The 24,505-nt window shown below is 57.4% G+C and overlaps 2 protein-coding genes across 6 annotated transcripts in view; one reads left to right on the top strand and one right to left on the bottom strand.

Moving 5' to 3' along the window:
• The window catches only part of MCPH1 (microcephalin 1), a 216,165-nt gene that overhangs the window by 46,126 nt on the left and 145,534 nt on the right, over positions 1-24,505 (bottom strand). The window lies entirely within an intron of this gene.
• ANGPT2 (angiopoietin 2) overlaps positions 13,240-24,505 on the top strand; it is a 60,464-nt gene continuing 49,198 nt past the window's right edge. The window contains exon 1 of one of the 2 annotated variants that reach the window (XM_066380082.1): positions 13,240-14,124. In XM_066380082.1, the coding sequence (XP_066236179.1) occupies positions 13,543-14,124 (582 nt within the window). In that variant the 5' untranslated portion in view covers positions 13,240-13,542. The remainder of the gene's footprint in view (positions 14,125-24,505) is intronic. The other variant, XM_066380083.1, reaches the window with a different exon arrangement.

The raw sequence follows: 24,505 nt of genomic DNA, 5'->3' as shown, positions 1-24,505 counted from the left end.
CAATTCACAGAGCAGATGAGGGCCCACAGTCAGGGGAGCACTTCACAGAGCAGATGAGGACCCACAGTCAGGGGAGCACTTCACAGAGCAGATGAGGACCCACAGTCAGGGGAGCACTTCACAGAGCAGATGAGGACCCACAGTCAGGGGAGCACTTCACAGAGCAGATGAGGGCCCACAGTCAGGGGAGCACTTCACAGAGCGGCCGAGGGCCCACAGTCAGGGGAGCACTTCACAGAGCAGATGAGGACCCACAGTCAGGGGAGCACTTCACAGAGCAGAAGGACCCACAGTCAGGGGAGCACTTCACAGAGCAGATGAGGACCCACAGTCAGGGGAGCACTTCACAGAGCAGATGAGGGCCCACAGTCAGGGGAGCACTTCACAGAGCGGCCGAGGGCCCACAGTCAGGGGAGCAATTCACAGAGCAGATGAGGGCCCACAGTCAGGGGAGCACTTCACAGAGCAGACGAGGGCCAAAGTCAGGGGAGCACTTCACAGAGCAGAGGACCCACAGTCAGGGGAGCACTTCACAGAGCAGATGAGGGCCCACCATCAGGGGAGCACTTCACAGAGCAGATGAGGGCCCACAGTCAGGGGAGCACTTCACAGAGCAGATGAGGGCCCACCATCAGGGGAGCACTTCACAGAGCAGATGAGGGCCCACCATCAGGGGAGCACTTCACAGAGCAGATGAGGGCCCAAAGTCAGGGGAGCACTTCACAGAGCAGAGGACCCACAGTCAGGGGAGCACTTCACAGAGCAGATGAGGGCCCACAGTCAGGGGAGCACTTCACAGAGCAGCCGAGGGCCCACAGTCAGGGGAGCACTTCACAGAGCAGCAGAGGGCCCACAGTCAGGGGAGCACTTCACAGAGCAGCCGAGGGCCCACAGTCAGGGGAGCACTTCACAGAGCGGCCGAGGGCCCACAGACAGGGGAGCACTTCACAGAGCAGATGAGGGCCCACAGTCAGGGGAGCACTTCACAGAGTGGCCGAGTGTCCACAGTCAGGGGAGCACTTCACAGAGTGGCCGAGTGTCCACAGTCAGGGGAGCACTTCACAGAGCAGCTGAGCCTGCCTCACGTGACGTTCTCGCCAGGCTGACGGCTGCTCCTTCTTTCCGCTGACTTCTGTTAACGGCAGGCACGGTGTTTTCTGACCGGCTCACCTGTCCTTGTCTGTTGCTCCCCTTCCTCGGGAAATTAGCTGTAAGAGTTTTTTCAGACCTGTGAGAGAGATGGGTTCTTTCAGAAAGGACTCGCATCAGCCATGAGACTGGGGGTGGGGAGGTGCTAACGACACCAGCAGGGACCCCTTCTGATACATTAGTCCCTGTGCCTTGAGGTGTTTTCCGACTCCCAGTTTTCACTGTACAGCGGAAAGGGGGAGCTGTGCTGGCAGTCCTCGGGACGGGAGGGGTCGGCCCCCATGCCAGGCACGTTGTCTCCACCCTGTGGGGTGGCCTGCACGGTCTCAGACCTGACTCCCCTCTCTGCCCACTCGGGCTGGAAAGCACGGGCTCGGGTCAGCAGATCTGTGCAGTGCTGGTGGGCGAGGCGGGTTAACATGCCCGAGTCACCTGATTCCGGCTTCCACCTACGGTTGGACCTGGTATTTTCTCATTATCCTGTCGTTTCATAGGTGCTTTCAGAATGACTTTCACAATTATTTTACCCAGCATTCTTAGTTGTTTTAAGTGGAAGAGTCAACCCCAACACCAAGCCAATCCTGTGACCGAGATTCCCACAGCCCATCAATCTCGGAGTCCCAAGGATGGTCCCTCTAGCCGGGGGCTGAATGCTTCTCCAGGCCAGCCCGGAAGACCTGATGACCCACCGCCTCTCCTCACCGCCTCTCCTCAGGTCCCCTCCGACCTCCCTTCCTGCAGTCTCTCCTCTGCAAGGCCCTCCAGGGCCCCGTGAACCAGGTCTCCTCCCGCGGAGCACACAGGAGGCTGCACCGCACTCCCGGCGAAGTCTGTGCCCCGGCTGGGACCACGGGAGCCGCACACTCACTCCCGGTGAAGTCTGTGCCCCGGCTGGGACCACGGGAGCCACATACTCGCTCCCGGTGAAGTCTGTGTCCCAGCAGGTCCACGGGAGCCACTCGCTCACTCTCGGTGAAGTCTGTGCCCCGGCCGGGACCACGGGAGCCGCACACTCGCTCCCGGTGAAGTCTGTGTCCCAGCAGGTCCACGGGAGCCACACACTCGCTCCCGGTGAAGTCTGTGCCCCGGCTGGGTCCACGGGAGCCACTCGCTCACTCCCGGTGAAGTCTGTGTCCCAGCAGGTCCACGGGAGCCGCACACTCGCTCCCGGTGAAGTCTGTGTCCCAGCAGGTCCACGGGAGCCACACACTCACTCCCGGTGAAGTCTGTGTCCCAGCAGGTCCACGGGAGCCACTCGCTCACTCCCGGTGAAGTCTGTGCCCCGGCCGGGTCCACGGGAGCCACTCGCTCACTCTCGGTGAAGTCTGTGCCCCGGCCGGGACCACGGGAGCCGCACACTCGCTCCCGGTGAAGTCTGTGTCCCAGCAGGTCCACGGGAGCCACACACTCGCTCCCGGTGAAGTCTGTGCCCCGGCTGGGTCCACGGGAGCCACTCGCTCACTCCCGGTGAAGTCTGTGTCCCAGCAGGTCCACGGGAGCCGCACACTCGCTCCCGGTGAAGTCTGTGTCCCAGCAGGTCCACGGGAGCCACTCGCTCACTCCCGGTGAAGTCTGTGTCCCGGCAGGTCCACGGGAGCCACTCGCTCACTCCCGGTGAAGTCTGTGTCCCGGCTGGGTCCACGGGAGCCACTCGCTCACTCCCGGTGAAGTCTGTGCCCCGGCCGGGTCCACGGGAGCCGCACACTCGCTCCCGGTGAAGTCTGTGCCCCGGCCGGGTCCACGGGAGCCACTCGCTCACTCTCGGTGAAGTCTGTGTCCCAGCAGGTCCACGGGAGCCACTCGCTCACTCCCGGTGAAGTCTGTGTCCCGGCAGGTCCACGGGAGCCACTCGCTCACTCCCGGTGAAGTCTGTGTCCCGGCTGGGTCCACGGGAGCCACTCGCTCACTCCCGGTGAAGTCTGTGTCCCGGCTGGGTCCACGGGAGCCACTCGCTCACTCCCGGTGAAGTCTGTGTCCCGGCTGGGTCCACGGGAGCCACTCGCTCACTCCCGGTGAAGTCTGTGCCCCGGCCGGGTCCACGGGAGCCGCACACTCGCTCCCGGTGAAGTCTGTGCCCCGGCTGGGTCCACGGGAGCCACACACTCGCTCCCGGTGAAGTCTGTGCCCCGGTCGGGACCACGGGAGCCGCACACTCGCTCCCGGTGAAGTCTGTGCCCCGGCCGGGACCACGGGAGCCGCACACTCGCTCCCGGTGAAGTCTGTGCCCCGGCCGGGTCCACGGAGTGGTGCTGGGTGGATCTCAGCACACCGCCTTCCCTGTTCACTCCCTTCCGCTCCACAGCCTCGTGTTTGGCGCACAAGCCTCCTCTCTGCAGGAGTAAACTTCCTTCGCTCTGGAAGGCTATCTGACGGGAGGGACTAATAGACTCTTTTTTGTTTCTTAAGAGAGAGGAGATAGAAAGTGGGGGGCGGTGGGAAGCATCCACTTGTACTATTTACTTCTCGTATGTGCCCTGACCAGGCAAGCCCACGGTTTCTAACCAGCAACCTCAGCGTTCCGGGTCGACACTTTACCCACTGCGCCACCTCAGGCCAAGCCAGATGGTTCTTGTTAAGTAAGGGGACACTCGGATGGGAGACGTCACTGAAAGTGCCCCTGGCGGTTCAGTCAGGCGTCCGTGCACGGCGTCCGGGCTCGGTGTGACCCAGGTCAGCAGGGAGGTCTCTCAGCACTGTCCCTGGACCATGGAGTGACCACTTCAGACTGTACGTAGCTGGGCTATGAACAGGATCGGGTCTCCAACTCACCCCTCTCGGGGATGGATGGCACAGACCTCTACTTCTCTACTGTTGCCTCACTCACTGGGCTGGTGGCTTGGTCACCAGAGGGGACAGGCTAGTTGCTGGCTGTGTGCTGGGGGGGGCTTAGCAGTTCTTACTGCGTCTGTGTGCACAGATGTATGCGTGAGTGGGCGTTAACCTCTGCATCTGACGTGGAGTTCCTCTGCATTAAAAAGATGATGGTCTTTTGACCTGTGTCTTAAACTGCATCTCATGTCCCTTACTTAGTGACTTGACTCGAGACCTGTTGAGTTTCGCCCATTATGTGTCATAGGACCAGCAGAGGGAGCAGGCGAGCGCTGACGGTGGATTTGACATTTGCAAGCTCCTATAGGTAACACCTTTAGCAGTTCTTTTTTTTGTTTGTTTAAATTTTTATTGTAGTCAAGCAAAACTTTTGACCAATAGGTTAAAAAGCTCCCTGAAACATGCATTAGGATTTTGGGGAGAAGAATATTACTTTCTGTAACTACTCTGTTATTGTGAGGGGTTTCAAACACCACTGCTACATAAATGTCCTCTCTTTGCAGGCTTTGCAAGCTTACTGCCTTTCACCTTTCTTTTGTATCAATCTTTCTTTGACTTTAGACCCTTTCCTTGAGTGACATACTTTGGGGAAGATCAGTTTATTATTAATGGAGTGAGTACCAAAGAAACAGAAAAAGATAGGGGTTAAGAAAAAAAAGGGGTGGTAGAGTGTCAGCCCAGCGTGCAGATGTCCTGGGTTCAATTCCCGGTCAGGGCACAGAGAAGCACCCATCTGCTCCCCCTCTCCCCCACTCCCATCCCTTAGGCAGCCATGGCTCGACGGGAGCAAGCTGGCCCTGGCCATGGCCTCTGCCTCAGGCACTAAGAAGAACTTGGTTGCTGAGCAATGGAGCACTGACCCTCAATGTGCAGAGCATCGCCCCCTATTGGGCTTGCTGAGTGGATCCCGGCTGGGGTCCATGTAGGAGTCTTTTGCTCAGCCTCCCCTCCTCTCACTGAATAAAAAAATGTGTAAAAAAAAAAAAAAAAAAAAAAAAAAGAGAGAGAGAAGAAAAGGGGAGTGTATCCATATTAGATTATCAGGAGAGACTTAAATCTTTGGTGGACAGCCCCCTAGGGCCCATGAAGGCACAAGGCAGGCATGGAGTGTTTTTTATACACTGGAATGCAAGCATCATTTCCTTTTATGCAAAACTGTTTACCATACTTCTAGAATCATTCTTCAAAAACTATATATAATTCTTCAAAAACACTTTTCATAACAGGAACTCCATAATCAAGCCTAATTTCCCATAGGAAGATTTTTTATATCAAGTCGGATGGACGGGAATACCCAAAGGGTGCCTTGTGCTTGGACTGTTTTACTTCTTTGACTTAAGTGATTTTATTTATGTTAACCTACAACCAAGAGAGATAATCTATCTTCATGTAAATAGCACACACGACATTTTTATCTCTCGTTTTAAAACGTTTCTCTATAATTAAGATAAAATTTTATAAAGTTACATTAAACAAAGGTTAATGTTGAGGGCATGAAGCCACTTTTTTCTTTCCTTTCCTTTCCTTTCCTTTTTTTTTTTTTTTTTTTTAAGTGAGAGGAAGGCAGCTAGAGAGACAGACTGCTGCATGCAATCCGACCGGGATCCACCCAGCATCCCCCGTCTGGAGCCAATGCTCGAATCAACCAAGCAGTTCTCAGCACCTGGGGCTGGTGCTTGAACCAATTGAGCCACTGGCTGTGAGAGAGGAAGAGAAAGAGAGAAGGGGGAGAGGGAGGAAGGGAGAAGCAGATGGTTGATTCTCCTATGTGCCCTGAATGGGGATCGAACCTGCAAGCCAGACTGACACTCTAGCCACTGAACCAACTGGCCAGGGCCTAAGCCACTTAAAAAAAATTCATTCTGAGAGAAATCAAGTTTTTAGTAGAATGGCTAAGACAAGAGACTAGCCACATTTATTTTTCTACAAGCAACAGAATTTGAAATCTCTACAATCTTATTGAAATGAATTTAGGTACATTTCATATGCAATTATAACTCATAAACCCACCTCAGAATTTCTAATGTTGTTCGTCAAAGGAAAGGTTTTATTGATTTTAGACAGGTCATTGGTGACAGAATCATCACAGACACCAACCCAGTAAAAGAAAATGTTTAGCGTTACATTCTACAGGGAGAAAACAGGACACAGAATTACGGGCAAAAATACTATCAGGCTAATGCACTCATCATTGTTTTAGAATTTCACCCACTGGCTTTTTAAAGTTATGATTTGTACCTTGACCTTTTGGGCATTTTTTTTTTATGAGATGATAAACTATTATTCCATAAAAATATCAGAGAATGAAAATATTTAAAAATCAAACAGCACTTGGGAGAACTTTTTATAACAGCAGAATTATATAAACCAAAATATTCCTTAAAACCCATGGCATTCATGAGTAAATCTTTAAAAAAAAAAAATAGTTACTTGGATCCATCCCAAGTCTCTAGTAAATAAGGAGCTCTTCTTCCCCAATCTTTACGGTCACACATTACACACAGAGTGGTTGTAAAACACACATGTTCTCTAGCAGATGCTGTGCTGGTTTCTGGCAGGAAAAACTGTAAAAAATTCAAGAATCTTTTAAACTTCCTTTTAAAAAAAACTCTGTCCTCTTCAAATGTCTTTTAGCCATAATTACACAAACAAACATTCAGGTGTGTGAGAATGAACGAGAATTTCTGGTACCTGTTTAATTGAGCGAGCTTACATGATGAGTGACAGCCACCCACGACGTCCCACGGGCGGTGAAGACTCTCCCATCAGCACCGACCCTGTGCTGTCACATAGAAGCCACAGGTAACTGTCACAAGGGCGGCCGGACGCGCCCCTGATGTCCGCACGCCTCTCTGCCCCGCAGATGAGGGCGCACCTGCTTCCCAGGAAAGGGACCTGCCTGGGACACACCTGCTGGGGGGCCTTCTCTCCCTCCTCGGCAGGTAGATCCTTCATCCAACAAGACAGACGTCCCTCACCTTCCGCAGAGGTGAGCCCATGCAGCCTGCCAGCCGCCGCCCGCTCGGTGGGCACACTCAGTGGGTTCTCCAAATATAGGTTATTTCAGATGCAACTAGGGCAGGAAACTGTGCTAAACTAGGCATCCGACTTCATTTCAGGAAGTTTAAATTCTTTAAAAAAATTTAATTATTTGTATTTATTTACTCATTTTAGAGAAGAAAGAGAGAGAGAGAGAGAGAAGGGGAGAGGAGCAGGAAGCATCAACTCCCATGTGCCTCGACCAGGCAAGCCCAGGGTTTCGAACCGGTAACCTCAGAGTTCCAGGTCGGCGCTTTATCCACTGCGCCACCACAGGTCAGGCAGGAACTTTAAATTCTAAAGGGAACACCATATTCTTCCAGCCACCTCCAACGGGCGACACTAAAGAGGCAAAGACAGGAGGATAAAACTGTTAACGCCAGAAAACCTGAGAACACAGCTCAGACGCGCCGTGACGCCGTGGAGACGGCCGACAGCAGGCTGCACTCTCCTCGGTTAGGAAGACGGCCTGCCCTCACGTCTGCGCCGACGTGCGCGCCTCCGAGACGTGCGCGCCTCCGAGACGTGCGCGCCTCCGAGACGTGCGCGCCTCCGAGACGTGCGCGCCTCCGAGACGTCTCTGCCTCGCCCATGCCCCGGGGCCAGGAGACCGAAGCAGACGTGTGCAGGGACCCCGCTGACCCACGGCCACAGAGGACCTTGATCCGTCAAGCGCGACTCCGTCACGTCACGTCACGTCACGTCACGTCACGGGGGACGTATGTCTGCGCACAGAGGTGACAGCCAATGAGAAACGGCAAATCATCCTCTCCCAAAAAAGCCCGAGCTCGGCCATGTTAAAACCCTGGCAGGGCAGGAACCGCCGCCTGACACTCATCAGCACGAAGGTCCAGGCCGGGCCGGAGCTGCGTCTGCCACCTCCTCGCTGCGTCGCTCCCCCCCCACACCGGAGGGAGGTTCGCCTTCTTGGGTCGTGTGCGCACGTGAGTGTGGATATATACTTAGGCTTCCTTCTTTCTTTATCTGCTCTTTACGGTAACTTCTAAGGGGCTTTTCCTTTGGTACTTTTCTCAAATCCCACGGCTGGGAATTGTCCCGCGCAGCCTGCCAGCCAGAGTCAGCGGCCTGGCGAGAGGCGGGCCCAAGTTGTTGCAGAATGGCTCCGGAGTCCGTCTGGGGTCTTCGAGTTCAGGTCCGCGGATCTCGGGGTGCGGCAGGAACGGAGATCGGTGGCTGTCATGAAGGCGTCTCTGGCGGGAGCCTGCCTTTGGGTAGCTGACTTTTTTTTTTTTTTTTTGCCAGCTGTGGTTTCTTCTTTAGCTCTTATTCACCAATGCACACAATTTGCATTAAAAACAACTTTTTCTCTTAACAACTTCATGTCCAGTGAACTCTCTAGTGGCTTTCCCTGCACTCTGGACATCAGTTTGGACGTCAACATGTTGGCTGATGTTGTTCAGCTGATTCTGAAAAGGCCGGGGTGGGGGAGGTGGCCGAGATGTCCCCGAGGGTCCTGAGTGTGCCCGGCTGTCGGCAGAGGCCCCAGCCTTGCTTCTCAGGTGTGTCAGCGCCGACAGCTCCTCCTCCTGGCACGGCACTTCCCCAAATCAAGGCACCGCTGTCCCGTGCACCTGCCCCCGGCACCGCGGACACCCACAGGCAGCGGGGACCTGAGGGGCACAGAGGAGTGCCGGGTGCCGGGACCACGCAGGCACGAGGCTGAGCCCGGAGCCTCCGGAAAGACCCCGTACAGACACCCCTGTGAGCAGGTCCGAGAGCGTCCGTGCACCCTCCCGTCGGGGGAGGGCTTCTCCAACCACATGTCTGCCATGCACACTTTCTGGGAGTGTGACAGTCTGGAAACCAGTCCCCTCCCTCCTCGGGCCAGGCCATGCGCCCCCTGATCTGTTCCACAATGTCACTACCCAATGAAACACCAAATATTAAAGTGGCTTGCTGGAATGACAGCTGAGGCCCTGCGGCCAAATCAGAACCTCTTTCTGGCCACCCCAGGCTTTGCGCTGGTTCAGACTTGGCGTCTTTTGGTTGCTGGCTCTGAGACCCCATCCAGACGGGTCTCCGGAAGGAGGTGGTCGGTCAGACTCCTGACCCAGACAAGAGAGGACCTACATCCACACGGGCCCACATTCCTGGAGGATCAGGGAGGCCACAGCCAGCTGGAGGGGCTGCGTCCCCTGGCCCGGTGGCAGCTGTCCCAGGGCCAGCGCCTCTTCCTGAACTGCAGAAGGCGGGTCTAGAACAGGGCACGGGGCTGACGCCTGTCCTGTTGGTCGCTGCTGGCCACTGGCACAGCCCCAGCCTGCGGCCCCCTCGGGGGGGGGGGGGCTGCCTTCCTCGGTGACCATCGTCAGCGGGCAGCCCTGCCCGGGGCTGGCGCTGCGTGAGAGGAACTGTCCCCAGGGCGTCTCCTCACATCGCACTCCAGACCCAGCCTCCATGGGGGGCTCTGTCTTGGGGCAGGTGCTCAGTCACAGGTGCCTTTCCCTGCCTGGTCCTCCCTACCCCGCCTCGTCCACCTTCGCCGTTCCAGCCGCACCGTGGCCGGAGGCAGGGGAGAGGGTCGTGCACGCTGGCTGGGCACCCGGGGTGGCCTTGCAACCACACCACGCCCCGCAGCTCCCAGGGGGTCTAGCTCAGCGGCCACCGCACTGCAGCCCAAGTCTGTTTTGAACGGCCAGCGAGCCAGGAGTGGTTTTTATATTTCTAAATGGTTGGGAAAAAAGTCAGAAAAGACTATTTCATGGCATGTGAAAATTAGAAGAAATTCCAATGTCTGTGTCCACATGGCTGGCAAAGCAGAAGACATTTACTATCTGACCCTTCGCAGTAGAACGTGCCGGCCCCCGGCCTAACTAGGGCCCCCCCAGCTCTCTGCTGGTCACTGCCACTTCGGAGCCCACGAAGGGCTGCTCAGGGCACGCTGTGACCCGGAGGGACAGGTAGGGCAGCAGCCACGCCACCTGCCTGAGGGCCAGGGCCCTGGAGACGGCCCCGTGCTCTACTGTGCGCCCACACTGCCCAGGCCACAGGCCACAGCCCACCAGGACGGGCCCTCCCTCACCGGCCCCCCCTGCCCCAGGGTGCCGCGAAGCCTCTGGCTCAGAACTGGTGGAGGAGCCCAGGGGACACCCTCTGTCTGAGGCGCCCTGTTTGCCCGGGGACAGAGAAATGACAGAATACCACAACTGCTTTGCCCGGGGACAGAGAAATGACAATACCACAACCGCGGTATCAGAGAAGCCTTGAAATAGCCTTTTCAAGTGGAAAATAAATTTAGGACAAATTCCGCCCTACACCTGGGCTTCACATCCAGAGAACACCACGGTCACAGTACTCCGCGGTGGAGAACCAGAACCGGGTTCCGTTTACCAGAAAGAGCCGACGGAGAGAGGAGACCCATCTTACGAGTAGGGAAACTGAGGCCCGGAGCAGCTCAGCACTGGTGTCAGATCTCCCCGATCCGGGGCTCTGCCCGCGTCTCTGCAGCCAGGACGGGCGGCCCTTCTCCACTCTGCCTTCCGCAGACCGGGCACGGACCCAGCACGCGCGGACTCAGACACCCTCTCTGCTCTGTGCCCCCCCGGAGCGCGGTCCCTGTCTCCCCGTGTGGCAGACCAGACTCTCTCGGGAAGAGACACGTCCCCTTCACTCAGATGTGCAGTGACGACACCTGCCAGGGGACGGGTCTGATCAGGGCACGGTGCCAAGTGCCCGTGGGAGCCTGAGACACCTGAGAAAAGCGTCTCCGAGCTCTACTGCTGGGAGAGCCACGGACACGGCCACTGTCCCGACCGCTCCACAGCTGAAGGGACTTTCCCAGTTAGAATATTTCAGTCTGAGCTGGGTGCAGAGGAAGGAGGTTTTCCCCAGCGAGGTTCGTGGATCTCGGGGTGTGGACCCGGCTCCAGAGGTTACCTGGGAGCCAGCCCGCGAAGAGAAGGGGCGCTCGTAAACGTCTAGTGACGTCTCTTGAGAGCCCATCCCAGGAGAACTGAATTCACTGTACACCAGGAACTAAAATCGTAACTGTGTGTTCACCTGTGTCGACGTAATAAGTCGGAACCTGTGGACAATTTTTACGGGTTTGTTTGAGCCAAGCCGGCGACAACCGCTTAGCCGCGGTTTCCCGGCGGACCGCGCAGTGCTCAGGAGAACGGCAGTTTTGCAGCCGACTTCAGGCATCCGAACCAGTGGCAGGAGGGGCAGGGGGTCCCAGGAAACCCATGGTGGTCGATTAGGGCGGGCGGGGGGGGGCAAAGCGGGGAGATCTCCGGGACTTTCACACTGGTGGGGGGCAGGTGCTAATTAACATTACAGGGGAACAATGACACCCCGCGTCTCCGCCTAGCTGGTGGTGTGCCCTGAGGGGTCTGGAAAAGGAGATCACGCTGACGTTTCACAGGTGTGTCACCCTAGATGCGGAGGGACACAGGCTCAGCTACAGTCCAGACTGACCTTCGGGCGGCACTCCGCCACAACCTGCTTCTCTCATCAGGCACCTGTGTGTTCCCACCACCCTCTGCGGGCACTGCAGGTCTGTGTGCCTGGGGTGTGCGGGCCGGCACTACGCCACCACCTGCTTCTCTCGTCAGGCACCTGTGTGTTCCCACCACCCTCTGCGGGCACTGCAGGTCTCTGTGCCTGGGGTGTGCGGGCCGGCACTACGCCACAACCTGCTTCTCTCGTCAGGCACCTGTGTGTTCCCACCACCCTCTGCGGGCACTGCAGGTCTGTGTCTGGGTGTGCGGGCCGGCACTACGCCACAACCTGCTTCTCTTGTCAGGCACCTGTGTGTTCCCACCACCCTCTGCGGGCGCTGCAGGTCTCTGTGCCTGGGTGTGCGGGCCGGCACTACACCACCACCTGCTTCTCTCCTTAGGCACCTGTGTGTTCCCACCACCCTCTGCGGGCACTGCAGGTCTGTGTCTGGGTGTGCGGGCCGGCACTACGCCACAACCTGCTTCTCTTGTCAGGCACCTGTGTGTTCCCACCACCCTCTGCGGGCGCTGCAGGTCTCTGTGCCTGGGTGTGCGGGCCGGCACTACACCACCACCTGCTTCTCTCCTTAGGCACCTGTGTGTTCCCACCACCCTCTGCGGGCACTGCAGGTCTGTGTGCCTGGGGTGTGCGGGCCGGCACTACGCCACAACCTGCTTCTCTCCTTAGGCACCTGTGTGTTCCCACCACCCTCTGCGGGCGCTGCGGGTCTCTGTGCCTGGGGTGTGCGGGCCGGCACTACGCCTCAGCCTGCTTCTCTCGTCAGGCACCTGTGTGTTCCCACCACCCTCTGCGGGCACTGCAGGTCTGTGTCTGGGTGTGCGGGCTGGCCCTGCCTTGCCGGGCTTAGCACGTGGCCTGTCCGTCCTCCGCACCTGGAAGCTGACCTTGCGTGACACAGACTGACAGCGGTGTTCACAGGTGGATGGGGTCAGCCAGGGCACCACCAGATCTGCACCGTGCAGGGTGCGCAGCCTGTGCTGTGTGCGGAGGGGCGAACAGGTGGTGTTTGTCCCGCCTGCAGTCCGGCTGGGGAGGGAGCAGACTGTGGGTGTCTGAAGAAGTGCTGAGCTCTGGTCATCAAGGAAGTCACCTGGGGGACTGACAGAGCCACAGAGCAGAGCAGCAAAGCCTGGGGGCGGGGGCGGAGGAATACCATTAGGGACTGACAATACATCACAGACCAGGACACCAGAGCTTCCTTACAGGGGAAGTGGTCCGCCTGGCTCAGTCTGAGTGGCAGGGATTTTACTGATCCTGGAAACTATGCCAGCAAACGATGGGATGTGAGCACACCCTGATCTAACAGAGGAGTGCATGTGTTTCCCTCGCCATATCCTCTGATTAAGTCCTGATTACACCACCCCGTTCACTGGAGCTTAAGGGACCCCTCCTCCGCCCAGGTGTTTTAGGGTTATTCTGCATACTGAAGTGGTATGGTGCTGAAAAGATCAGATGTTGGAGCTCAGAAGCAGACCTTCCGAATGTGATTTAACAAATCACGATCTGCCTACGAAACTGGTTGCAAACGAACACCCGGTGCTCTGAGCTGACAGTTCAGAAATCCCGGAGCCGTCTGACCCCGCCCCCCCTCCCCCGCTCAGCCAGCCTTTACAAGGGGAGTGAGGCTTCTTCCTCTCTGCTGCCATCACAAAAATAAACCGAAGTCCTCACATACTTGCAGTCTGCCTCTTCCTAAAGGGAAAAACAGGAGCACCCTCCTGTGCTCTCCAGTTACTACCTCAGGGGTCCTGCCAGCTGCCAGCCCTGCAGCCCCGGTTGGGCGGGGCTCTCTGGAGGAGACACTCCCGGAGGGCGGTGCCCCTGGGATGCCTGGGGGTCCCGGGAGCCGTGGTGGCTCCCAGGGGGTCTGTGCAGCTCGCAGCCCCGGCTGCAGGCAGGCGGGCTGCGGGCTGGGGATTTTCCTGTTGCCTGCCTGCTGACCCCCTACAGGAAGATAAGGGACAAGCCAGGAGGGCGGAGCAGCCCGCTACACATGTCTGGCCGCTCTTATCAACTTATCATATAAGGGAAGGAGAGTGATTGATGCGGATCCTGACAGGGCAGAGTCTGGGGCAGAGAAACAAAGCAGCATCCACAGGGGTCTCCAGACGCACGCAGCCCTCCCGCGCGAGTGGCAGCGGCTGCGGCAGGGGCCACGGGCAGCCGGGACACCGAGCGAGCGTGCTGCTCGGAGAACAGGGGCTGGGCTCCCACGGATGGACCCTAGGCCGTGTGGCTGAGCGCTGCCGCAGCGAGGACAGACCGCTCTGGACGGGGCTCCCATGCGGCCAGCAGCTTGCTGAGCGGCTGCTTCATCGCCCACAGGAAAGAGGAAGAATGTGGCAGCTTGTTCTCTTGGCTCTGAGCTGGGACCTGGCCGTGGCCGCAGCCTATAGCAACTTTCGGCGGAGCATGGACAGCGTCGGCCGGAGGCAGTACCAAGTCCAGCACGGCTCCTGCAGCTACACGTTCCTGCTGCCGGAGACGGACAACTGCCGCGCGCCCCCCGGCCCCTTCGTGCCCAACGCGGTGCAGAGGGACGCGCCGCTGGACTACGACGACTCGGTGCAGCGGCTGCAGGTGCTGGAGAGCATCATGGAGAACAACACCCAGTGGCTGATGAAGGTAGGGGCTCCCTCTGCAGAGCCGGTCCGTGGTAACGCGGGGGAGAGCAGGGGGAGCCGGTGGTCCGTGGTAACGCGGGGGAGAGCAGGGGGAGCCGGTGGCCGGTACCCCGATGAACTGTGAGAAAGTTCTCCTGCCCTGTGCCGGGGTGCGGACGCCGTGGCAGGACGGGGAGGACAGCCCGAAGGGACAGAGAGGGAACTGGACAGCCAGGTGTCTCTGCGAACAGGGAGGAGCCCTGGCCGGGGGCTCTGGTCAAGTCGTTTGGGCTCAAGGGCCGTCTGGGGCTGGCCGAGGGTGTGTGGGGGAGCCAAGGGCAGCCGCTGCCCGGGGCAGGAAAACCGTGACAATCCCGTTAATTACTGATACCTAGCGGATGGAGGAAAGTGCTTCACCAATTTCCTGAATTTATTTACTAAAATAGACTGCGGCTCTCGGTAAATGGGAGGAAATTGAACGAGGCAGACCTGACTGACGTTTCTCAGAAGCCTGGCTTTACCCCGTAGGGGCCATCACTCATTAGGGAGCAAGGTTTCTGCGTGTCTGGGGGCTGGGGGGGGGGTGAGCGCCGTAGCCCCTGCAGTGCCCGCGCTGGCTCTGAAGGGGACCCGCGCGGGATGGGGCGCAGGGTCAGATCCGCTGCCCGAATGCTGTGAGGAGGGGGTTGTGTTTCCCTGTAAAGCTGGGAGCCGCTGACACAGATGCCACCCCCCCACACACACACTTCATTTTCTGTGGACTGCGTGTGTTCCGGGGAGGCTCAGACAAGCCCTGGCAACGGGACTGGCGGTGGGGTGCCGGAGTACTTCCCACGCAGGGCTCGCGGGGGAGGGACGCGCCTATCACAGCCACACAGGAACTCGCACAGGCTGGCTCTCTGCATTCAAAACTTTGCCCCAGAAAAAGTGCAATTAGGCGCCGTCTTTCATTCCGCCGTGAACTCTGTTAGGATACCTTGCCTTAATCTCAGAACAGATCTGGGCGCCTAATCTGTGTTTCTCATTAACTCCCGCCTTCGCCTGCTTGGGAGAGGAAAGGGCTCAGCTGTGAGGGAGCCCTCAGCCGGAATGAATGGGGCTCTGAGCACCGCACTCCCTGGCCGCTGGTGGGAGCGGGCGCCTCCATCCAGGGACGGGGAGCACAGACCCCTCAGAGGCCGGCCCTGGCCTTGGCCTCGTCCCTGTCCCAGTCACTAGGGACATCCTCCCGAGCGCTCGCCTGCTGGGTAATTTTCCAGTCAGCCCCTCTCTTTTCCCGAGAGGGTCCCCGTGGCTCGGCTATTTTTAAATCTTGTAAAGAACGCACAGAGCTTACGAAGAACGCAGGGACACAGGTTCAGATGTTCGGAAGGCAGACCCACGTCTCTGCCGACTGTGTCTCCTTACCGACTGCTCCGGTGCTGGCCGGTAGCCTCCCTACTGCCGCCTGGGGGGGGGGCACAGGAAACACCCGCCGACTGGTAAACATTCTAATCTGCCCAGCTGGTAAGTCATCCCTCCAGATAAACAGCCCAGAAACATAAAAGAATGTTTTGCCAAATGCAAGACCGCTAAGTTGTATTTGCTTAGTGAAGCCCTTCACCAGGTCTACCTGAAATTCCAACAGCCGGCTCGTGTTCCTCTCAGATAAACCACCCGGTTCTCCGGGACCTTTGAGACACTGTTTGAGGAAGGGAAAGGACATGAGCCGACCCAAGTCTTCCTTTCCCAGGTTCAGTTAGTAAATGTTTGAGCAGCGGCACGGCGGTATTTCTAAATTCCTTCTTTAGCTACCTAGCTAAATATCACTGGGACTGACTTAATGTTTACCTTTCCCGGGCTCAGCACCTGCTCCCCGGGCCTGCGTGCTGGACAGGCACCTGACAGTCACTGGACTCTCACTGGGCTGTCGGGCTTCTGGTTCGGGAAAGAGAGAAGAGCAAACACGGTCCCACTTAAGGTGACCTGGTGTCGCCTCTCTGCCTGCTTTCTCCTGTGTTTTGTCACCTGTGATGATAGTACACACAGCTGGGGAGGTAATATATAACGGGACGGCAGACAAGCCACCCGATCAGAGGACCCGCGACACTACCCCCCACCCGCAGACCAGCTCCCAGCGAGGAAGCACAGCTCTGTGCTTGTCATTGTTTGCCATGTTTCCTTTGCTTCAGGGTTGTTTACATATCTATACACATATATATACATGTAATATGTGTGTGTGTGTGTATATATATATATAGTGTGTGTGTGTGTATATATATGTGTATATATATATATATATGTATATAGTGTGGGTGTGTGTCTGTATTTCCTTTCTCTCCCTGAGCAACACTGAAAACGAGAGAGAGACAGAAAGAGACCTTTAAGCTTTCAAGAAAACTTGAAAACGCATCAAGAAGGAAAAGTTAAGACCAAGCTTCTGGTTAATTTCAGGGCAGATGAAAAGCATTCATGGTGGGAGTGGTTAGCCGGCTGGGGAGCTCTGGAGGAGAGAAGCTGTTTTGTGCCTCATCAAAAGATGCCACCCTGCCCCTTTAATCTGCCGCCGACCAGCAGGGGTGAGGGGGAGGTGTCAGACTTCTGAATGAGCAAGGAGTATGAATGGGACAATGCGGGGAGGCTCAGTTTCTGCTCAGGGCTAGACAGGATGGGGAGCATCGCGAGAGCGGGCTGGCGCACCGGCACGCCACGGTGCCTGCCCAAAGCGTTCCCCTGCGAAGCCTGCCACTGTTCTGAACCTCTGCCCCAGATTCTAAACACACTTTATAAAAACTGACAAATCACTTAGCAAAATGGGTTGCGTCTTTGCTAGGAAACCGAATGTAACGCCCCCCCCCCCATAAGAGGAAACAGGGAACGGAAATAAACAACTATTTCACACTGATGAATACCTTAAATTTATAAACAACTGCAAAGTCTATTGTGCTTTAAAACAGAATGTTTTGAAAAATACCGCTCATGCCTATGAAACGGAGGTAAACATTTCCTCTGTCATCTTACCGGTGGTTGTTTTTTTCCCCCTTAAACGACGGACGCTCAGGCTGGAAATTTGCAACCCTGAGTTTAGAACCTTCACTTTCTTTACAAGTAAGACCCGAGAACTCGGAATAATAAGCTAGGGGACCTGCTCCTCGCTGGTCGATGTCTGCTGAGCGATGCATGCAGCTTTGCTCCCCAAACAAAACTGCCGTCAGTGGGAGAAACTGAGGACGAGAGGGTCCCGTGAACTCAGATCACCAGCCCCTCAGCATCTGCCCGATATTATGTCAAGGCGTGAGTGTGTGTGCGTGTGCGTGCGTGTGTGTGTGTGTGTGTATGTGAGGGCGTGTGTGTCCCGTGTGGCTGCAGCACCCCCAGGCAGTGCCTCATTCATTAACAGAAAGAAAAACATTCCCCGCACAGCCACCACCCACGGTCCACCCACGGGGCTGGAGCAGAGCGCCCACCCCTAAACTACATCTGCCACAGCCCCAGACACGGGGCGAGGGCTCAGTGCTGGAAGCACACTGCATTCAGGAGCCGACGGACCCCCTGATTTAATAAGACGGGCGGAGAATGGCTACTCCTCCTACTCGGTGTGAGGAGCTGGTTCAAGTCTCACTAGGGCAGGGAAGCACAATATATACTGCTCATGAAAATCAGGGGATATTTCAAAGAGAGTATGAAGCTACAAAATATCCCCTAGTTTCTGTGAGCAGTGTATTTGAGTTTGGAAAATGCAGGTATTATAGGACGTTTACTATAAATATGCAAGACTCAGAGTACAATACGTAAAATATAAGATGTTCCCTCAGCCTGACCAGGTGGTGGCACGGTGGATAGAGCGTTGGACTGGGATGTGGAGGACCCAGGTTCGAGATTCCGAGGTTGCCAGCTTGGACCCAAGGTCACTGGCTTGAGCAAGGGGTCACTGGCTCTGCTGTAGCCCCACAAAGCACGTATGAGAAAGCAATCAATGAACAACTAAGGAGCTGCAACGAAGAATTGATGCTTCTCATCTTCCTCCCTTCCTGTCTGTCTCTCTGTCTCTCTCTCTCTCTCACACACACACACAGAGGTCCCCTCGCCGTTACATTGAGCACATACATGCAGCATCCGCTGCCTGTGGTCACACAGCCTTTGCTCGTCACGTGGGGCCGTGCCTCACTGGACGGGGAGGTGGTTTTCTGACTGCAGAGTCAGGACTCGGGCGGATTTGCACACACGGCTCCCTCACATCTCACTTCCTGTTTGGAAACCGGGCAGCCGTGCGGGCTCCACACTGAAATGGGAAAACTGGTTGCTTTCCACCAATATGGTTCTTTACAGTTTACAGACAGGTTGTAACTCAAAAGTGAATGACGAGCCAGTCACTTCACATGGGACGCTGGACAGGACGGTGACCTCACTCCCTGCAGTGGTGGGACGCGCAGGCTGGACGGTGACCTCACTCCCTGCAGTGGTGGGACGCTGGACAGGACGGTGACCTCACTCCCTGCGGTGGTGGGACGCTGGACAGGACGGTGACCTCACTCCCTGCGGTGGTGGGACGCTGGACAGGACGGTGACCTCACTCCCTGCAGGGGTGGGACGCTGGACAGGACGGTGACCTCACTCCCTGCAGGGGTGGGACGCTGGACAGGACGGTGACCTCACTCCCTGCAGGGGTGGGACGCGCAGGCTGGACGGTGACCTCACTCCCTGCAGGGGTGGGACGCGCAGGCTGGACGGTGACCTCACTCCCTGCAGGGGTGGGACGCGCAGGCTGGACGGTGACCCCACTCCCTGCAGTGGTGGGACGCTGGACAGGACGGTGACCTCACTCCCTGCAGGGGTGGGACGCGCAGGCTGGCCCACACAGCTCACCTCGGGCCGTAGATCAACGGCCACTCTGTGTATCTGTGACTGAAAATGACCGTCTGGTTGGCCCCTCCCACCACGCGCTGATTTCCCAACTAAACAGAAAGATGACCTAGGTAATAATACACAGGCAACGTAAAATTCAGAAATCAAACCATTAAAACAGTAGGAAATGGGAAGTCAAGTCTCCTCCCTCCCAATCTACACTCCCCTTCTTCCAGATGAACATGGAGAGATTTACAGCAGCTCTTTACGGTGACCAACTTAATATCCACATACGGTCACATTACGTCACTGTCAGAATCCTTTTTTGGCTCACAAATGACATGGAGAGAGGTTGGAGGGAAGAGATTTCAATTAGGGAGAAAGCAAAATTCTGAAGATGGAGAAAAATGGATTAAAGATGTGTGTGTGGGGGAGAGAGGGAGACGGAGGGGGAGAGAGGGAGAGGGGGAGAGAGAAAAAGGGAGAGGGAGGGAGAAAGAAAGGGAGAGGAGAGAGAGAGGGAGGGGGAGGGAGAGAGAGGAAGAGAGGAGAGAGGCAGATGAGATGTAATCTCACGGTAAGAAAAGGGCAGCCGGCATGATGGCTGACAGGAAGGAGGGCTACTACTGCGCCCTCTCCTGGCCCCACGATGCCAGCAGGGCTGAGGGCTCTGGGGGTTTCCCTCGTGGCGGTGCAGGGGCATCGGCAGAGGTCACAGACATGCGGGCCGTCTCCATGTCAGGCACCCACAGTCTGCAGTGTCTATATTACTGAATGACAGTGACCACTCAGCAAACTATCCTCCCTCATAACTAGACAGTTTCCTCTACCTCTTACGCATGTCTACACTTCTCTGATAACATATAACTGTTATTAAGTATAAAATACGAAGTGAGCCGTGTGTGTACATGCACACATATAAATACATTCTCTCCTCCCAGCGTCCTCCCCGACTCGGAGGACACCTATGGTAAGGCTCTCCTCCTGGGTCACCCTGGAAGTCTGACGTGGACAGGGCCACTTGCCCCACCAGCCCCTGCTGACCCCTGGGTGTCCGACGTGGACAGGGCCACGTGCCCCGCCAGCCCCCCGCTGACCCCTGGGTGTCTGACGTGGACAGAGCCACGTGCCCCGCCAGCCCCCCGCTGACCCCTGGGTGTCCGACGTGGACAGGGCCACGTGCCCCGCCAGCCCCCCGCTGACCCCTGGGTGTCTGACGTGGACAGAGCCACGTGCCCCGCCAGCCCCCCGCTGACCCCTGGGTGTCCGACGTGGACAGGGCCACGTGCCCCGCCAGCCCCCCGCTGACCCCTGGGTGTCCGACGTGGACAGAGCCACGTGCCCCGCCAGCCCCGCTGACCCCTGGGTATCAGCAGCAGCAGTCAGTGCACCAAGCGACTCCACAGCACTGTCCACACCTCACCTCACTTGTCCTCCAAGTGTCATGTCCCTAGAATGCGGGCAGAGACTCCCTCGCACCTGGTCTCCGCCGGGAGACCTGGGCTGGGACAGCCCCACGCGCTCCACGGCCAGGGGACCCGTGGGGACTGCTGGAGAGGAAAGCAAACACGGAGCAGCACGCACCGCCCGCCCCGACTGGGCAGGGTTGTGCACGGGGCTGGTAGGCTGCGGAACACTGTTGAGAGGTGGATGAATATGAATGCGCTGTTGTTTCCTGATTCCCGCACGTCACTGAGTGAAGACCTGCCGACCCTGCGCCCCACCCTCTGGGGGCTGCGTCAGGACAGGAGTCGTTAGGTTCATTTCTCTGCTCAACAAATACTGACCGCAGGCCGCGCGTGTCCAGGCAGGGCTGGGGCGACGTCCGGGAGGTGAGAAAGTGCCCGAGGGCCTGGCCCTGGTGGGACAGGCCACCTTTTACCACCACAGTCTTGTCAGCGCACATGTGGCAGGGGGTGGCAAGCGCTCCACACAGTGACTGAGCGAGGGGACAGGAGCCAGGCATGGGGGACGGGGACCGCTGGGGCTGCCCACCACGCTGACCTTCTCCCAACCGCTGCTCCCCGCCCACCAGGGCCATCGGGGGCCCCATGGGACACGGCACAGAGTCACCCTCATGCTGCTCCAATCACTCTGAAACCCCGCCCTCACACTTACTGCCTCCACGTATGTGCCCCCGTGCGGATGACAAGGTCACAGTGTGCTGCGGAGACTCACACGTACACCTGCACCCATCCGATAACTAACATTTCAATTCAAGGTAGAGACGGCAGTGAGCCTGACGGGGAGTGCCTTGGTGACACCCCAGGCTGTGACCGCAGAAGCAGTTCCCACCCCTGCGAGTCCGGGGTGTCCAGGGCCCCCGCCAGGGCATAGCTCAGCGCTGGGACTCCGCCTGGCCGGCCGCTGCGGGCAGCCTCCCTAGAGGGCGCACAGGTAAAAGGTGCGACCTCGCTGGGAGTGGCCGGACGCGGCCACAGCGGCTGAGGAAGAACACGCCGTTGGGAGTGTCTTCTGTGCGAGAATAATTACGCAGAATTCCACTCGGTAGCTCAGAAATGTCACAAACGAGGTGTAGGGTGACCGAAAGAGAGGACAGACAGTGCCTTTGCTAACAGCCCTGTTCTGGAAGCTGACGGAGGGGCATCCTGAACCTCACGGACCCACAGGAGGCCCAGGAGGCAGGCGTGACCTGCCCTGCCCGCCAGGTGACTCTAGAAGTGACCGGAGGGCATCACCCGTCTAGCCTTTTGCAGACCGGCATCACTGGAATCCCTCAGCATCGGCCGGCATTACCGGGCACCACAGGACAGACAGAGAGCCCTGCTAATGGCTGTCATCACAAACTCAAAAAAAAAAAAAAAAGTCTGGGTAACGTTTTACCATAAAAGTTTCCACATTTATTGGGATTAAAATGACTTTTTCTTGTACTTGTATGGTTTGAAAGTAAAGGCATGAACTCCCCACCAGCTGAACGGTGAGTCAGATGTGCTGGCTGCCTGCTTTCAATTAATATTTTAATTAGATATTTCCCCATGAAATCACCTTCCTTTCTTATCCTCAGCTTGGCCTGAGCCAGCGAAGGATGTGAAACCCATTAACAGTCCCCGGAGAAGGGGCCCAATCCTGCCCCATCATCACTCCCCGAGCAGCTGACACCATTGTCTCCACCAGCCCACAGGCACCTCATTAGAGCCGTGCAGGCCCGCCCCAGGGTGCCCGCCGGTAATGACGGCTCAGGCCTGGGCCCAGGACTTCCCTGGGAACCCTCACCTACAGCACTTTACAGTACAGAGTAGTCCCGCCCGGTGTTTAACGTTTCAGGAGCCAACAATAAGCCAACTAAGCATGTACAGGAAGATTACAACCTGCCGCTTTAATATGTACTTTCAGGTGGTTTTGTGTGTGGGTGTGTGAGTGTGTGTGTGGTGTGTATGGACAATGGTGATTTTTATTTTTTAAGGAAGAGCTATTAAGATACAGAGATCTTGGAAAACACATTTATTTTATCGCGGCCACACAGTTCCCTCGAGAATGCATTGGCCGCACGTGAGAATGTCCATCACGTCTGAGAAGGAGGCAGCATTCAAACTGTATTTCCCAGTGCCCCCCTTCCTCCTGCTCACGTGTGAAGGGACTTCCTGGTGTGAGGGGGGCTCCAGCAGGGTGACTTACTGTGGTGCTTAGCCTGGTGACCACACGGGGACCTCCACCCCTGTCCCTAAGGACTCGGGGTTCCGGGACACACCCGCACCTCCATTTCCACTGCTCCAGCAGACAGGAGCGAGGGGGTGGGGTGGGGGGGGGAGCCTGACCCGTGGGTGCGCCCGTCTGTCACTAACACTGAGCACTGGGCTGCACACACGCCTCTCTGGGCTCTCAGACACTCCGGCCCCCCGAGCACATCGTGGTGGCTTGGTTCAACAGGCAAGGGGAAGAGATGTGTCATGCAATTATGTGACCGGGAGGACCACAGCGAGGAGGCCACCGTCTTCGGGACAACCCGCTGAATCATGTGGAACTCGACCGGGACGTGCGGTCCCACCCTGTGCTCGGAGATGCAGTGAGAGGGGACCGGAGCTGCCGCCCCCTTGGTCTGGTCCCAGAGGCTCGGAGGCCCCGACACCACCCTCCTGAAGGAGGGAGGGAGGGAGGGCTGGACACAGAGACCATCCCAGGGGCTCGTTTCTGGCCGAGCCGGCCGGCCGGCCGCAGGAGCGCAGCCAGGGGAGCGTAGAGGGTGCGGGTGCCGGACGTGGGGCAAGGGCACAGGGACCAGAGAGAAGAGGCAGCTCGCCACCGGCGACCAGAGTCCGAGCACGCTCACCACACACGGGGCCGGTGCTGCCACCAGTGGACAGCAGGCCTTTGCAGTCGTCTTCCTGGGGTCTAGCCTGCCTCATGAACTAGCTGGCCAGGCAGCTGGCCTGGTCAGCTGCTGCCATCTGAAGCTACAGAATGAAAGTGGGGTTTTTCGTTACTTCATTTGTTCCTCGTTATATGTAATAAATGACTTTTCCCCTCCAAAAAGAGACGATTTTTCTTTTCAGAGCAGTTTTAGACTCCGAGCACAGCTGAGTAACAGGAGCAGAGGTTCCCGTACAGGACCTCCCCCCAAAACGTGCGCAGCTCCGCCCCGCCATCACCAACGCCCCTTCCAGACGGGACGTCGGTTACAACCAATGAACTGGCATGGACACGTCACCGTCACCCAGAGCCCACAGTTCGCAGCGGGTCACTGCTGGCCGTGTGCCTGCCGTGCCGGACGAATGCACGGTGACGTGTGTCCACCGCTGCCTGGCCACCTCCGGTGCTCCCCCACTCGGCCTTCCCCCAACCCTCCACCACTGGTCGTCTTGTCTGCGCAGTTCTGTCTCTTCCAGAACGCCACGTGTGGGAATCGCACTGCCGGGGGCTTTCACACTGCCTTCTCTCACTGAAGTGGCTTTCTTTCTTCTAGCGCGATTAGCCTTCCCTTCGTGTAGTGACCCCTTGCCCTATTCAACTAAGGAGCTAAAGCCCCAGTGCGGACCTTCTGGACCTTATTACCTGCAGGTGGCACCTGCAGGGGGTTATTCTGTGTTTCAAGCAAGATGACAAGTGCAGAAGTGCCCTGGACACTGCAAGATGTCACACGGGGGCTGTGAGTTTCATAACAACACCAGAAGCACACCGACCCAGGTCTGTACTGCATGGCACGGTGACGATGACGACTCCGCTCACTCTGACCGGGACCGAATAACCTGATTTTATGCCTCTGAGCACCCCAAAGCACCTCTCTAAGACAACGACCTTCTTGGCACAGAAGAGGTGGTTGGCAAGCAGGCATGTCAAACGTCTTTACTCCATCCCCTGGCTGAGGGCCTCTCTGCAGGACACCCTGCTCCACCCCTGCCCTGGGCCTCCTCAGCCTCCCTGCCTCAGCCTCCCTGCCTCCCTACGCTCCGTCCGTCCTGCTCACAGCTCCTCCGGCGAGCCCACTGAAACGGTCAGACTTTGTCGTTAAGGACAAATCTGGTCACTTCAGCTTTCAGGAGGTTATGAGCAACGCTCCTCTTTGTCTGTTCTGTTTCTGTCGGAGCAGGAACTAAATGCAAGTTACAGGGCAGCCGCAACAC

The sequence above is a fragment of the Saccopteryx leptura genome, chromosome 4, assembly GCF_036850995.1.
Source record: "Saccopteryx leptura isolate mSacLep1 chromosome 4, mSacLep1_pri_phased_curated, whole genome shotgun sequence".
Lineage (NCBI taxonomy): Eukaryota > Metazoa > Chordata > Mammalia > Chiroptera > Emballonuridae > Saccopteryx > Saccopteryx leptura.
This window is presented reverse-complemented; position numbering and strand designations above follow the sequence as displayed.